Source organism: Gymnodraco acuticeps, unplaced genomic scaffold, assembly GCF_902827175.1.
Source record: "Gymnodraco acuticeps unplaced genomic scaffold, fGymAcu1.1, whole genome shotgun sequence".
Taxonomy (NCBI): Eukaryota; Metazoa; Chordata; class Actinopteri; order Perciformes; family Bathydraconidae; genus Gymnodraco; species Gymnodraco acuticeps.
In genome coordinates, this window is record NW_022990023.1 from 1954975 (window position 1) to 1969995 (window position 15021).

General features: G+C 43.5%; 1 protein-coding gene across 1 annotated transcript in view; it reads left to right on the forward strand.

Moving 5' to 3' along the window:
• The window catches only part of lrp2b (low density lipoprotein receptor-related protein 2b), a 44308-nt gene that overhangs the window by 19365 nt on the left and 9922 nt on the right, over positions 1–15021 (forward strand). The window contains 30 exon segments of the mRNA XM_034214327.1: positions 223–332; positions 852–1029; positions 1427–1640; positions 2432–2668; positions 2762–2953; positions 3091–3563; positions 3781–4228; positions 4817–4982; positions 5077–5235; positions 5327–5616; positions 5992–6195; positions 6429–6671; positions 6869–6994; positions 7104–7223; positions 7375–7506; positions 7689–7890; positions 7974–8269; positions 8929–9442; positions 9659–9814; positions 10270–10440; positions 10612–10835; positions 10923–11100; positions 11482–11678; positions 11977–12222; positions 12614–12742; positions 13240–13359; positions 13643–13759; positions 13845–13924; positions 13926–13962; positions 14646–14783. Of these exon segments, the coding sequence (XP_034070218.1) occupies positions 223–332; positions 852–1029; positions 1427–1640; positions 2432–2668; positions 2762–2953; positions 3091–3563; positions 3781–4228; positions 4817–4982; positions 5077–5235; positions 5327–5616; positions 5992–6195; positions 6429–6671; positions 6869–6994; positions 7104–7223; positions 7375–7506; positions 7689–7890; positions 7974–8269; positions 8929–9442; positions 9659–9814; positions 10270–10440; positions 10612–10835; positions 10923–11100; positions 11482–11678; positions 11977–12222; positions 12614–12742; positions 13240–13359; positions 13643–13759; positions 13845–13924; positions 13926–13962; positions 14646–14783 (6097 nt within the window).

The following is a 15021-nucleotide window of genomic DNA, read 5'->3' on the forward strand; positions in this document are numbered from 1 at the left end:
GTTAATTTATATAACCTTTTACAATACATGTGTCTTGGATGTCTTCTTAGTCTGATTATTTTGGTTTAATTCATTAATTTACTATACATTATTTAGTTTTCTGTAATCTACAATTCATAGTATTTGCTGTGGATTTGTTGGTGACATATATCAGTGTTTTAACACCTCATTTATGTTTTTACATAATTATTGAGCCAGTACCTAACTTTCCACCTCCCTTAGGTCATCCGTGTGGATGGAGTCCAGCACTACAGGAAGACCCTCATCACCTTCACTGGTAAACCTGAGGGAGCAGGAGAGCCCATTGGAATAGCTCTGGATCCAGCCCGAGGGTAAAGCATCTGTTCAACATATTGTATATTTGCTATATTCATTCAACTCAGTGACATGGGGAAATAACTGGAAGGAACAAATCATCAAGTGTCAATATCTGAGGGTAAGATGTGTGTTTCTGAAGGCGAGAGCATTACCTATTGATTTGTAAGTACGTGCTTGCTGGCACTAGAGAGACTGAACCAACAGACCAGGACGTGATTAATTGGACAGCATTAAACAAGCAGACAATGGCAGCCTGACAAGGACGAAGCAGTCTTCTTTTTTGAAGGGCCATCACATAATTGGAAATGAAGAGGATTTATTTCTCCAGCAACAACCTCTCAATCCGAGTCATGTCCTTTGTAATATAAATAACCCACCCAAAACTAAACAGGCGACACAGTTTTGATATTCTAACATTTTAATACAGTAGTTTTAAATAAGCACGTTCTCCATATATAAATGTTTTAAGAAAAGATGAGGTTCAAAAAAACTTTGATAAACATTATTCTCACATTTACACTTTCCCTTCACAGGAAATTGTTTTGGACAGATAAGGGGTCAGACAATGGAGTTCCCCCAAAGGTTGGCAGTGCTGATATGGACGGGGGGAACCCCAGGAACCTCTACACAGAGAACCTGGCCAACATAGGATACATCGCTGCTGACATCTCCACCAGGAAACTCTACTGGGGTGTTTCGGGCTCAGGGGTGGTATGTTCAGTATACATGTTCGAAATATAGTCCCAGAAAAACCAATAAAATGTTGTCCGTTTCTTAAAATGTCCTTGCAGACTGCACTTTTGAGATGTTGGTGTGAGTTAATTAACCTGAACTGAGTATACTTACCTTTTTAGTTGTTGTTTTATACATATGTTTAACAGACTGTTCTGTATATGTCAACCTAAAACTGGTTTTGTACTTGTTCTCTTAGAAATGTTGAATTTTACACTATACACCATGTCATTTCCACCCAAATAATTCTATATGTTCAAACAAATCTTATGTTTTTTAATCAGGTTCTCTTATTCTCTTGTGCTAATATCTTAGTCATCTTCATCCCGGTCCTGATTAAACTACATTCACTCACCTCTTTGCTCTCCTTGCCCAGATTGAGAGTGGTACCATGGATGGAGTCACCCGGATGGCGGTGGTGAACGGCCTGTCCCACCCATGGGGGCTGACGATCCACCAGAACCATCTCTACTACACCGACCTGGACTACGAGGTCATCGAGAGGGTGGACAAGGACAATGGGGCCAACATGGTGGTGATGAGGAGCGGCATGTCTGGCCTGCGCGCCCTAAAAGTGCACGCCAGAGACAGTAAGTGGATTCACTGGTTTCTAGATTGTATTCTGAGTTGTCTGTCCTTGAGCCTTTTTAGTGTTTTCAGTCAGACTGACTGTTATATTATGCAACAGTTAATTACTGCGGATGAGAGAGCGAGTAGGAGTTCAGTGTCCTCCTCAAGGACAGCACAGAGCCGGATTTAGCACCACTTGTGTTTCATCCTTTGAATAGCTTTTGTGTTCATAAGGCCTTTGCCTTCCTTCACCCTCATAGTTAGTGTTGTAATGCCTCTGCATCGACGACTCATGTTTTCAGGTTGTCTGTATATCTATCCGTCCCATGCTTGTAAATGTGATGTTTCTGAAAGGCTTAGACGGAATTTCTATATATTTGGCACAAACACTAAAATGGTCTCAAAGATGAACTGATTACATTTTGGTGGTTTAAATTCAAGGTCATGGGGACCTCATGTCTATATTATTCTTGAGGTATCGCAGGAGGGGATTTTGTGGAAGCAGGAATTTCCACGTGGCCTCAAGGAAGTACACATTTTTATTTGATGGTTAAAAGCCAATATCACAGTGACCTTGCGAACCCTTTTTTACAGCCATAACTCAAGAATTAATTCTTATGTTGACATATATGAAAAATTGGCAAAATGAGGACATATTGGACAGACATGGGTATAGACTACAACTTGCATTACATTTATTTTTAATCACTTTCATAACACACCATTTTTGTTAATGCATTTTTGAATGCTCTTAATAACTACTTGGCACTATTGAGCATACTATCAAGTCAAATGTTTTCTTCCCCATCAGATTCAGCAGGGACCACCAACGCCTGCAGCTCCAACAACGGGGGCTGTCTCCACCTCTGTCTTCCAACACCAGACAATAAGAAGACCTGTGCCTGCACTACAGGATTCAACCCTTCTCCAGACGGCTCCCGCTGTGAACAATATGAGTCGTTTGCAATTGTCTCCACATCAAAGTACATCCGTGGCTTCCACATAAACAGCTCCGACCACTCTGAGGCTATGGTGCCTGTCGGGGGACGTATGTTGGCTTTATATTGTTCTGCATTATTGTTGTTGGCTATAAATACAAAAATTATCAGTTGATTCAAGCAGCACGTTTTTCTTTTTCCAGCTTCCTACTCCGTTAAAGGCAAGTTAGACCTCCATATTGAATCTGGCTTTGTGTACTGGAGTGACAACAGCACCTCCACCTCATACAGGGGCATCTTCAGGGCCAAGACAGACGGAGGAAGATACAGCACTGTCCTCAACTCTGGCATTGGAAAAGGAGGCATTCAGGGCTTCGCTGTAGACTGGATTGCAGGTACAAAGCCACTCAACCATTCCTGTATTTATCTATAATCTTACCATTGCGGCTCTAGGATCACCCACACACTAATAATTCATTGTATTATTGCATGCAGATCAAAACCCCTTATGTCTCTCCATTAACTTTCTCAGGTAACCTATACTTCACCAATGCCTTCGAAGGCGAGACATTCCTGGAGGTGCTTGCCATCAACACCACGTACCGGATGATTCTCCTCAAGTCTTCGCAGGACCAGCCTCGTGATGTGGCTGTTAGCCCTAAACTCCGCTACCTCTTCTGGACTGACGGTGGCCAAACACCCAAAATCGAGCGAGCCTCGCTGGACGGCACAAACCGCACTGTGTTGGCTTCAGAAAGCTTAGCGTCCCCTCGTGGCCTGACCATTGATTACACCAATGATTTCCTCTACTGGACAGATGACGTTCTTGATATGATCTCCAGAATGGCCGTAGACGGCACACAGAGACAGATTGTTCGGTACGGGAGCCGGTATCCATTTCCAACAGGGATGGCTATATTTGGAAACTACATGCTGTGGGTGGATAAAAAGCTAGGGAAGCTCCTACAGGCCAGTAAGGACCCGGCCAATACCGACCAGCCAGAGGTGAGAGTCAAATCCAACGTGGTGACGTTTTTTTTTTAATGACCTTTACATGAGAAAACTAAATTCTTTGTATAATTTGTGCGATTTGATGGGGATACGCACCATGTGGACTCAAAGCTACATTTATTAGACAGACACTTAAATGTATATAACTTCGGTTGTGAATGTTCAATGCTCATTCCTGTAAATAACTAGTTTTTTTCTTCAATGGTACCAGGTTATTTTGGACAATCTTGACGGGCTGATGGATGTCTCTATCTTTGATGCTCATGTCCAGCCGACATCTGCCAACCAGGTGGGCTTCAACCCGTGTCAGGAAGATAACGGACGCTGCCAGCAGCTCTGCTTCGCCCTGTCAGGCCAGGAGGCTCCGAAATGTGGCTGTGCTCATGGGTCACTCCTTAATAACGGAGTAACATGCGGTTACGGACAGGACGAGTTTCTAGTTTTCACCACAGACTCCACGCTGAATAGCATGAGGTTAGATCCTGCAGATCACAGCACCCCCTATCCAACCGTGAACTTAGGCTACAACTTGATGGCTTTGGATTATGACTTCAAAGAAAAGAGAATTTTCTTCACCCAGAGTATGGGAATTGGTCGGAGCAGAATTGGCTACGTCACCACAACATCCATCACCACCCCGCCTGTCATTCTGGCTACAAGTGAGTTTGTTTTTACTATGTTACTATGGGGCTGTACCAAATATCATATAATAATATAATAATATATAATAATTCTTCTATTGGGGATTTTGAAAGAAGTGTTGAATTGGTGTTTTCGTATTTTATGACGTCATTACCCGAAAAATACGTTATTATGGTTGTATGGCACCAAGGATTACTGTTGCAGTGAAAATAATGTTTGTATTAGGCTCAATGCCCACAAATATCTATTCAAACCGAATAATAAATTAAATAAAAACATGTTTTTGGAAATTATTACATTTATGATTTTTAATACATTTTTTATGAAACCACCCCACGCAGCCTCCAATGAAATCTTATTCCACAAATAGTGTAATAATTTTCTTTATAGTTTAGCCTGATCTTTTCTGTAGAAGTATTTACGCATAATTTTTTTACTACAGAAAATTCTAACTATGTGGCCCCTTTGTTTTGTCTCCATCTTGAAAACATTTTATCTCCCCGTTTTGTTTTTCTCCCACATCACTTTTTCTGTTTCCCTTCATGATCTTATCCTTGTGTTTTTCTCTTTATTTATCATCCTCTGCTCTCTGATACTCTGCTCAGATTTGGATGACCCAGAGGGATTGGCGTATGATTGGGTCAACAAGCGTCTCTACTTCACTGACTACTACAGCCGCACTGTCCAATCTATGGGGGTGGATGGGATGAACCGCTCAATCATTGCCCATGCAAACCGTCCCAGAGGCATCATTGTTGACCCCTGCTACGGGTAAGAGCCACAGTCCATTACTTTACTACTAAAGGTCTACACATTAGACTATGAAGCTCCCCTCCTCCCTTCTCACGCTGCTCTTTCTGCCCAGCTACCTGTACTGGACTGACTGGGGCTATCCAGCTAAGATTGAGAGGGCCACACTGGGGGGAAACTTCCAGACCTCCATCATCAACACCAGCCTGTCCACGCCCAACGGCCTGTCTCTGGATTACGAGGAGAGGATGCTCTACTGGGCTGACTCCTCATTGTAAGTCCAGTTTTGTTTACATTTACTGTTGCAGTAGATCCTATACTGCTCATAATGTTTGACAACGCTCCTTTACTCCCTTTTGCTACAGAGACAAAATTGAGAGGGCCACTCTGACTGGGAAGAACCGACAAGTGATCGTACAGGGGGCCCAGTACCCATACGCCATGACCGTCTTCAAACAGGATATCTTCTGGACCGACTGGACTGAGAGAGCCGTCTTTAGGGCAGGGAAGGACGATGGCTCTGACTTTGCAGTGCTGGCCCAGGACATGCAGTACCGACCAAACGACATCCATGTTTATTCCGCGTCGACGCAGGAGAGCTGCAACAGCTCCTGTCAGCAGTTCAACGGAGGCTGCAGCAATATCTGTGTTTCTGGTAAGAGCAGACTACTAAACAAGGCACCAAAGCCCCTCTAATACTGTAGTTTCATATCCTGCTGGGGACAGTTATTGTATCCATTAGACTCATCGTTTTTTTTTCTGCCTGTAATTCAGGCTAACAAAACTGAATACATTTTAACAGTAAAATCTTCCAAAAAACATAGATCTGTTACCATGATTGACACCACTCAGATAAGTGTTTTGTTTTGTTTTTAAAGTGAGCTTAAAGCAAGTGGAGAAAGTTCTGAACATCCTTAATAAAACCTCTTTGTACTCACAGTACGTTAATTAAAAAGACAGATTATCTCTGTGTTCCCTTCCTTTCCTCCACATTATCAAATTCCCTCACCTCCCATAATCTCTCCTGCAGGTCCACTGGGCCCTGAGTGCCAGTGTCCTCATGAGGGGAAGTGGTACCTGGCCAACAACGGCAAAGACTGTATCAAAGACACGGGGAAACGCTGCGAGCCAGAGCAGTTCACCTGTCTCAGCGGTGACTGCATCTCAGCGCGCTGGAAGTGTGACGGCGACAACGACTGCTACGATAACTCAGATGAGCTGGAGAGAGTGTGTGGTGAGAGAAGAGGTTTAATCTGACTGAAAAATGTAATGGTTCCAATCCAAACCAAATAAGCATGCAGACTGAAAAACATGTTAATTAGACACTGATGATTTTTGTCCGTTTAACCCTATAAGGTATAAAATGTGCCACACAATGTCAACTTGGGAAAAGGGACACACACATTATGTTGTTGTTATAAAACACACATACATTTGAGACTGTTTTCTGTTGCTCCTCCTGCTCAGCCTTCCACACCTGCTCCGCCATGGACTTCACCTGTGACAATGGCCGCTGCGTGCCGATGAGCTACGCCTGTGACTACACGGACGACTGTGGGGACAACAGTGACGAACGAGGGTGCCCCTTCCCCACATGTAACCCCTCCACAGAGTTCACCTGCACCAACGGGCGCTGCATCAGTGCAGCCTTTGTCTGTGACGGACACAACGACTGCCGAGACAACACCACCTCCGACGAGATCGACTGCCGTGAGTGACCTCATAATTCATAACGGTGGAAAATAGGACATTCAAAGATTGGAAAATGTTTATGAAATTGTTCTTCTAATGTCATTTGTTCCACTGCACAAGCAATATTCTCCTTCCAGGTGGGATTCTGTGCTGCTAAAGAAGTAATAATGTGTTTTTGATCCTGTGGTTGATGTTTTGATCTTTGCTCTCTCCAGCTGACAGGACGTGTCCTGCAGGGCAGATCAAGTGTGAACGCAACAACATCTGCATCTACCCTGAGAACCTGTGTGATGGCTACAACAACTGTGGAGACAACAGCGATGAGAATCCTCTCTTCTGCGGTAAGTTCAATACTGCATGCTGGAAAGAATAGTATCACTCACAGACATGTTTCACCTATGGGAATAAAACTCAAGGGTATTTGTGCGAATCTGTGTTCCTGTTCTTCAGCGGGTCGCACATGCTCTCCGGATCAGTTCAGCTGCGATGGAGGGAAGTGTATCCCAGACTTTTGGGTGTGTGATTCCGTCCGAGACTGCAATGACGGGACAGATGAACCTCTTTCCTGCAGTGAGTTCTCTGCATTTACATTTTAAATGTTGGCATTTAAGACTTTGTAGTTCAAATCATAAAGTTCAGCTTTTTTTGCTGATAACTGGTCTGTAATTGTAGTCTCTAAATGCATCTTAAAAATATTTTTTCTTTTTTCGATGCAATACAGAGGATCAAATCAAAACATGCGGCCCAAGCCAGTTCACCTGTACAAATGGAAACTGCATCCCCCAGTTATTGATCTGCGATGGCAACAACGACTGCTGGGACGACAGTGACGAGGCTCCAGAGCTACAGTGCGGTGAGTCATTTATTCATTTCACTGTGTGAGGATTCAAGTGGGAATCTGGGTTAAAAGCTAGAAAATATTTCAGCAAAATAAATGCCTCCTCGACACATTTGTAATGTCTAAATGTGTGACTTTTTTGGTATTACTTAGTTCTTCTTTTCCCTGTTGACCCCTCTCATCCTCACCCACTCCAGGCCAACGCACCTGCAGTTCGGACCAGTTCACCTGTCTGACCTGGTTCCCCGGCTACCCGCGCTGTGTGCCGTTAAGCTTTGTGTGTGATGGGGACAAAGACTGCGCCAACGCGGCCGATGAGCTCCAGAACTGCCCCAACCGCACCTGCCACATGAATGAGTTTGTCTGTTCCAACGGGCTCTGCATCTTCCTCCCCTACCAGTAAGTATGAATTGTGTGAGAGAATACAAATAGACATTCGTTTACCGGTCCGAAATCTAATTCCCTCCTCATCTCCTCCCCAGCTGCGACCGTGTGAATGACTGCGGGGACGGCAGTGATGAGTTGGGCTGTAGCTATGACACCTGCAGCAGCAGCGAGTTCACCTGCAGTAACGGCGCCTGCACCCCCGCCTCCTTCGCCTGCGACGGGGAGAGCGACTGCATGGACGGCTCGGATGAGGCCGACAGCTTGTGCGTCACGACCCAGCCCACCTGTGCTCCCACGCAGTACATGTGCAAGTCAGGAGAGTGTATCGACATCAACAAGGTGTGCGACGGACAGAAGGACTGCCAGGACAACAGCGACGAGAAAGGATGCGGTGAGAGAAATGTGGCGTCATGTGACAAAAGGGATGTGAAGTGATGAAAGAGGAAAAACAGCATTTCTCTCCCACAACGAGACAGTGTATTTGGTTTAAAGAAAATCCCTCACCACCATAGAGTTGTATAAATGTTTTTATTTCAGTGGAGACAAAAAAAGGTTATGCACAATCCTGAAATCTTTGTGTAGTTGGGTGCTTTATGACCCGAAATATTGCCTCTCTTTTTCAGAAATCACCATATTTTACGAAAAGTGTGCTTCTTGAACTAAGTTGAATCAATAGAAGAAATATCCCATTTCCAATATTATATGAATATACACAAGAACTTAAATGGGACATAATGTGCACATTTTCAGGTTAACACCATATACAATTTATAGCTAGCACATTGGGTTTCTACTTGAACACGTTTATATAGATAAGAGTACATATTCCAGCAAAGATAAAACAGGAAATATTTATTTATGAATAACATAAAAGTTCAATACATTTCCACATTTGTATATCATTTTTTGTCAATCCATTAATTGATTTATTGTTATATTCATCTGTGAAAAATCCTTGTTACTCATTTAAAATTACATTGAGGTCTTTGAACTCATAAATCTGTTTTCCTGTCTTTCCTCCAAATCACCCTTATTCCTCGTTCTGTTCAGGAATCAATGAGTGCCGTAGCCCGTCAGTCCACAAGTGTGCGCAGCTGTGCACCGACACCCTCACCGGGTTCTACTGCTCCTGCAACGCCGGCTACCGACTCATGCCCGATGGCAAAGCGTGCGAGGACCTCGATGAGTGTACCAGCACACCCGCCGTCTGCAGCCAGATCTGCGAGAACACTGTCGGGTCGTACCACTGCAAATGTGCCCCGGGGTACCTCCGTGAACCGGACGGACGCACCTGTCGTCAGAACAGTGGCATTGCGCCCTACCTGTTGTACAGCAACCGCTACTACATCCGAAATATAACCACCGATGGGTCACATCTGAGTATCGTCCTCCAGGGGCTCTCCAATGTAGTGGCTTTAGATTTTGACGACCAAGAGAAGAGGCTTTATTGGGTGGACGCGGGGACGGGGAAGATTGAGAGGATGCGTTTTGACGGGACTGACAGGGAGACGGTGAAAGACGATGCAAGAGGAGTTGAAGGCCTGGCGCTGGACTGGGTGGGCAGGTGTGTGAAATGGATGGAATATCATTCATTAAGCTGACTTTTTGAATCACTGTTTAGATACCTTATTAAGAAATAACCAGTGCAAATTTGATTTAAAAAAACATCTTCATATCTGCAGGAGAATTTTTGCTCATTTTCTTCTTCTTTTAATATCTAACACTGTTTTTAGTATTTAATCTGTCTGGTTGATCAGTAAAAGCGTTTTGTATGTTGCAGGAAGTTGTACTGGGTGGACGGTTATTACGGATCGGTTCATGTGATGGAGCTGGATGGGCGCTACCAGAAGAGACTGCTGTCAGGAGAATTCACAGAAGGAAATACGACTTATCTCATCAGCCGACCTCGTGCTGTGGCTGTTAACCCGAAATATGGGTACTAACACACACACACACACACACACACACACACACACACACACACACACACACACACACACACACACACACACACACACACACACTCAGTTGATATGTAATATCGCAAAACAAATGGAAAAACCTTGGGGTGTTACACACTATACGATTCCATTCAGACCGTGTTTTTGTGTATTTATTGTTTAGCTCTTATAGAATAATCAATAAGAACATTAAACAACTGTAACTTTACTTTTTAGATTAACAGAGGTTTGTGCCACCATTTAAGACTTTTTAAACCCCTAGAAATATCTAATAGTAAGCATTTAGTGCACATTGTCTATCTCATCTTATACCGTCGATGATAGGAAAGGTAATAAAACGCCTCTTCATATTAGATAACACTAGCTAATTGCTTTTTACTGAAGATTTATAATAGCGACATTCCCCCAACAATTTCCCCTTTTTTCCTAGATGGCTGTACTGGACTGACTGGGGTGACACAGCATATATCGGCAGAGTCGGCATGGATGGAAGCAACATCAGTGCCATCATCACAACCAAGCTGGAGTGGCCCAACGCTCTGACCATCGATTACACCACCAACAAGATCTTCTTCGCTGATTCCCACCTGAACTTTCTGGAGTGAGTGTAGAAGTTCAGACACAAGATTATTATGAGTTTCCATCAGATATGCTTAAATGGGGATCTGAAATAGTTCCCGAAGTGTTTCCTGTATAATAGTATCATCGATACTCGATAATATAGATATCATTCTTTCATCGTGTATTAACCCTCCACTGTGTCCACCTTCAGTTTTGCCGACATGGACGGCAAGAACCGCCACCGGGCCATTGCTGGTACACTTCCTCATGTCTTTGCTGCTTCCCTGTTTGAGGACTGGGTCTACTGGACGGACTGGAACACACACACAGTGGAGAAGGCTCACAAGTACACAGGAGAGCAGCGCACAATCATGGGCAACAACACGCATCGGCCCTATGACATCCGCGTCTCCCACCCCTACAGGCAGCCTCGCAGTACGTACATTTGAACAGCAGGTTGTATTCCTATTGTCTCCATAGACTGCCGAATTGACAAATATGTTTAATCAACCTATTTCCCAGGTGAAAACCCCTGCTCCTCCCATTACCTGACCTGCAGTCACCTGTGTCTGGTTGCCCCCGGCGGGGAGAGAGCTACCTGCCAGTGTCCAGATCACTTCATCGGCCTCGCTGTGGGCTTCAAGATCCAGTGTGTCGCCGACTGCTCAAGCACGCAGTTCAGATGCGGGGACAACGAGAAGTCAGTCAGATAAATAATCAGCTGATACTTCACAGTCATCAGAATGCCATTCATCTAGCCAGTCTTTGAAAAGTGATGAAAGTGATCATTTGCCGAGCTTTAAAGTTTGGGGAATTGTACAAATGATGAATATTGTAGAACATTTTCAATTCAATCCTTTAAAGCGCTGGATTATTTTCATCACTCTCTCTGGTGTTTATGCAGTATTACTTAAATATATATAGATATATTAAAAAATAAGAGCTGAAAAACTAGAAAACTGTATCATATGAACAAAGCAGATAAGGTACAAACAAAAGAGTAAAAGGCTGTAGAAGAGATTAGATCATTTTACACTTATATTCTGTGAGGTAACCAGTGTGTGCTCTCTCTGGTCCCTAGGTGTGTTTCTATATGGTGGAAGTGTGACGGCCAGTCAGATTGTGGTGACGGCTCAGATGAACCTCAGACCTGCCCGCCTCGAATCTGCCCCATCGGCCAGTTCCAGTGTCAGGATGGAAACTGCACCTACCCCGGCTTCCTCTGCGACGGCCACTCCGACTGCCCTGACAGCTCAGATGAGGATGCAGCTCTCTGCAGTACGTAAACAATCATAAAAATAGGGATGATAATAATAGCAACTGTAATCAACTGCACCATTGTGGGAAACCATATAGATAGTTTAATTTGAAGGTCTTTTACGCTGACATTTTAGGTCAACTTCACTGGATTTAGATAAGGTGACATTTTGGCTCAAATTCTGAAAAACAACATTTATTAGTTAAAGAAATCACTTAAAATCAAACATAGCCACTAAGACTTAGCTAAGGCAATTTGTTCATTTTGGATTTACCTTAACATTTCAAACATGAGTCAAGCTGCTTTCTATCCTCTCAGGTGACCACCGATGCCAGGAAAACCAGTTCCAGTGTAAGAACAAGAAGTGCATCCCAGTCTCCTGGCACTGCGACGGAGTGAATGACTGTGGAGACGGCAGCGACGAAGACGCAGACATGTGCTCCCAGAGGACCTGCACACCGGGACAGTTCCAGTGTGCTAACGGACGCTGTCTGCCGTCCAGCTACGTGTGCGACGCCCAGGACGACTGTGGGGACGGATCTGATGAGCCGTATGAAACCTGCAGTAAGTGGGACATCAGGAGATGGTGGTGTTGGTGAATCAGGGTTCACTTTATCAGCTATTATTATGTTATCTACTTCAAAAGTCATTGTTAGTTTTATTTGATGTAGTCAACCTCCATAGTATAGTTTGAGTCAATTAAACTTGTTTTTTTGTCATCAGATTATATTGAACATTTCAGTGAATGTACTTTGTTTTCTTCTCCCAAACCATGTTGTATCATTATTAACTTTCATATAATAAATAAGTTACTCAGAGCTTTCCCTTTTAATCCTTCTTCTCTCGCTGTCTTGCTCACAACTTCTCATCTCTTACGTTCTTGTTACTTACTAATATTTTTGTTTAATTACAATTTCTCAATTTCTCATCTCTCTTTTTGTCTTTCTTCCCCCAGTGGGTCCGGACTACAAGTGTGATGCGGACACTGAGTTCTCCTGTAAGACAAACTACCGCTGTGTCCCTCAGTGGGCTCGCTGCGACGGCACCAACGACTGCATCGACAACAGCGACGAGCAGGGCTGCGGTCAGTGTGGCAGCAGAGGGTTTATGTCATGTTGTAGGGCTGTAACGAAGTCCAGTTGAAGAAAATCATATTTTGCAATACAGTACCGTTTATTACTTTATATGTTTTATGTTTACATTTGATGTCTATAATCCTTATAGAGTTTCTTGAGGATGAACAGAAATGTGGAAAAGCTATTCACTGTGCTGTTAGAAAAAGCAAACAGGAAACAACATAATGTTTCCACAGCTGCATTTAATTAGCAAGGCACAAAAAACATTGGATATTGCTTTACAACAAAGGAGATAGTTAAAGCTAAAGGCAAGAGTCTATTGGAGACGACCACAAGCTGTAGGTGATGTAGGATCTTAACACACCACTTTGCACTATGCACATCAGATTGTATGTGTGTTGCAACAGCATATCTTGAGTTTTAATCATGGGCTCACTTTTTTTTTTTTTTTCTTATTGACTACAGAATAATCAGTCATTCTGTGTCTGATTTTGTTTGCCAACAGAGGAGGTGACCTGTGATCCTCTGGGAGATTTCCGATGTGACAACCACCGCTGTGTCCCCATCCGCTGGCAGTGTGACGGCAGCGACGACTGTGGGGACGGCTCAGATGAAAGGAACTGCCGTGAGTGTCATACGCTATGTCTTATAGCCAAATCCATCCCAACCCAGAAAGAATCCTGTTTCCCTCAGGGGTTATATTTTCCTCATGTATTTGTGGGGTGTGAAACAATCTGGCAGTTGCAAACTTGTACTGATAAACCTTTCCTTAATGATGACTTAACCTCCCTCCTTAAAAAACTTGCTTTAGTATCAGCCTGTGTAGATTATGCATGACCAGTAGGACTTTACTAGTAGGATTTCATACTCAAAATATGTGTCTCTGTTATTGTGATTCTGGTCCATAGAGCCGAGGCCTTGCTCTGAGAGTGAGCATCGATGTGACGACGGACAGTGCATTCCTGGAAACTGGGTCTGTGACCATGACAACGACTGTGGGGACAACTCGGATGAACGGGACTGTGGTGAGCAGGCGTTGCACACAAAAAAAATGAAATGAAATATTCTCTGTCATAAATAACACTCGTTACCATCCTGGCTCTCCTCCAGAGTTGCAGACGTGTCGCCCAGGATCCTTCCAGTGTGACTCGGGTCACTGTGTCCCCGCCGCTCTGCAGTGTGACGGCCGGCCCCGACTGCCAGGACCTGTCGGATGAGACCAGCTGTCGTGAGTAGAAACAAGAAGAGTAATGGCAGAGTGCCTGGCTCCTGCAGCGTTTGAGTGCATGTGTGTTTTGTTGTTGTTTTTAGTGGGTGTGTATGAGGTATCTGCATACCCTTAGTATTAATACATTTTAATTAACATTTCTAAAATATGCAGAAATATACAGTAGAAAAAACATAACAAACAAATAGGCGGCAGACTGTCAGCAGTTTAACAGTTCTATCTAAATTTGAATTTGATAGTGAACAACACCAAAAAAGTACATTATAAGCACCCATAAGACTTGGTCTGGGGATGATTTAAGCTATCGAACATCAATAACAATGTTCCTATTTCAAGTTTGGCAAGGAGCCTTTGTCACTCCAATTTCCTTTCTCCATCTTGATTCTTGTCATATTTTTAGTTTCCACAATCTAATAAAGTCAAACAGGCTCCCCAAAAAAAGGCGTACATTCACATCTTTCTGTTGAAACTGTGGCTTGGCGTGGAGTGTCACAACCCTGATCCCAGAATATAATGAGTCAAATGTTACCATAACCAAGACTCTGGTTGTACTTCGCAGCTTTTGGGTGTGACTGTTTGAACGAGAGCAATGAGTGGCGTAGCAAAAACAGAAAAAGAGATTACCAATGGTGTCATTTGTAGATTGTTAATCTGTTCATTTATAATTTTTCCCTACTCCAAAGCTACTCGTTACCCAGGAGGCCGTTGGTGTCCTCAGAGTGAGTTCCAGTGTGCGAACCGTCTGTGTGTGAGCCAGAGCTGGGTGTGTGACGGAGTAGATGACTGCGGGGACCGCTCCGACGAACAGCTCACTTTATGCTGTGAGAAATCTTTCCTTCATTTTATTTATATATATATATATATATAAGCCCTGTGAAAAAGTATTTTCTCTGTATTTCTTGTTGTTTGATCAACTACCCTAAGGCATTTTTCAGGTACACCACAATTCTAACCCTAATCCTAATGTTTATATAAAGGATTGAGCATATTTTCCTAATCCTCATATTAATAGTTTCATACATGAGCAGGTAAAAGCAAACTGTTTTTCTTTGCAACTGC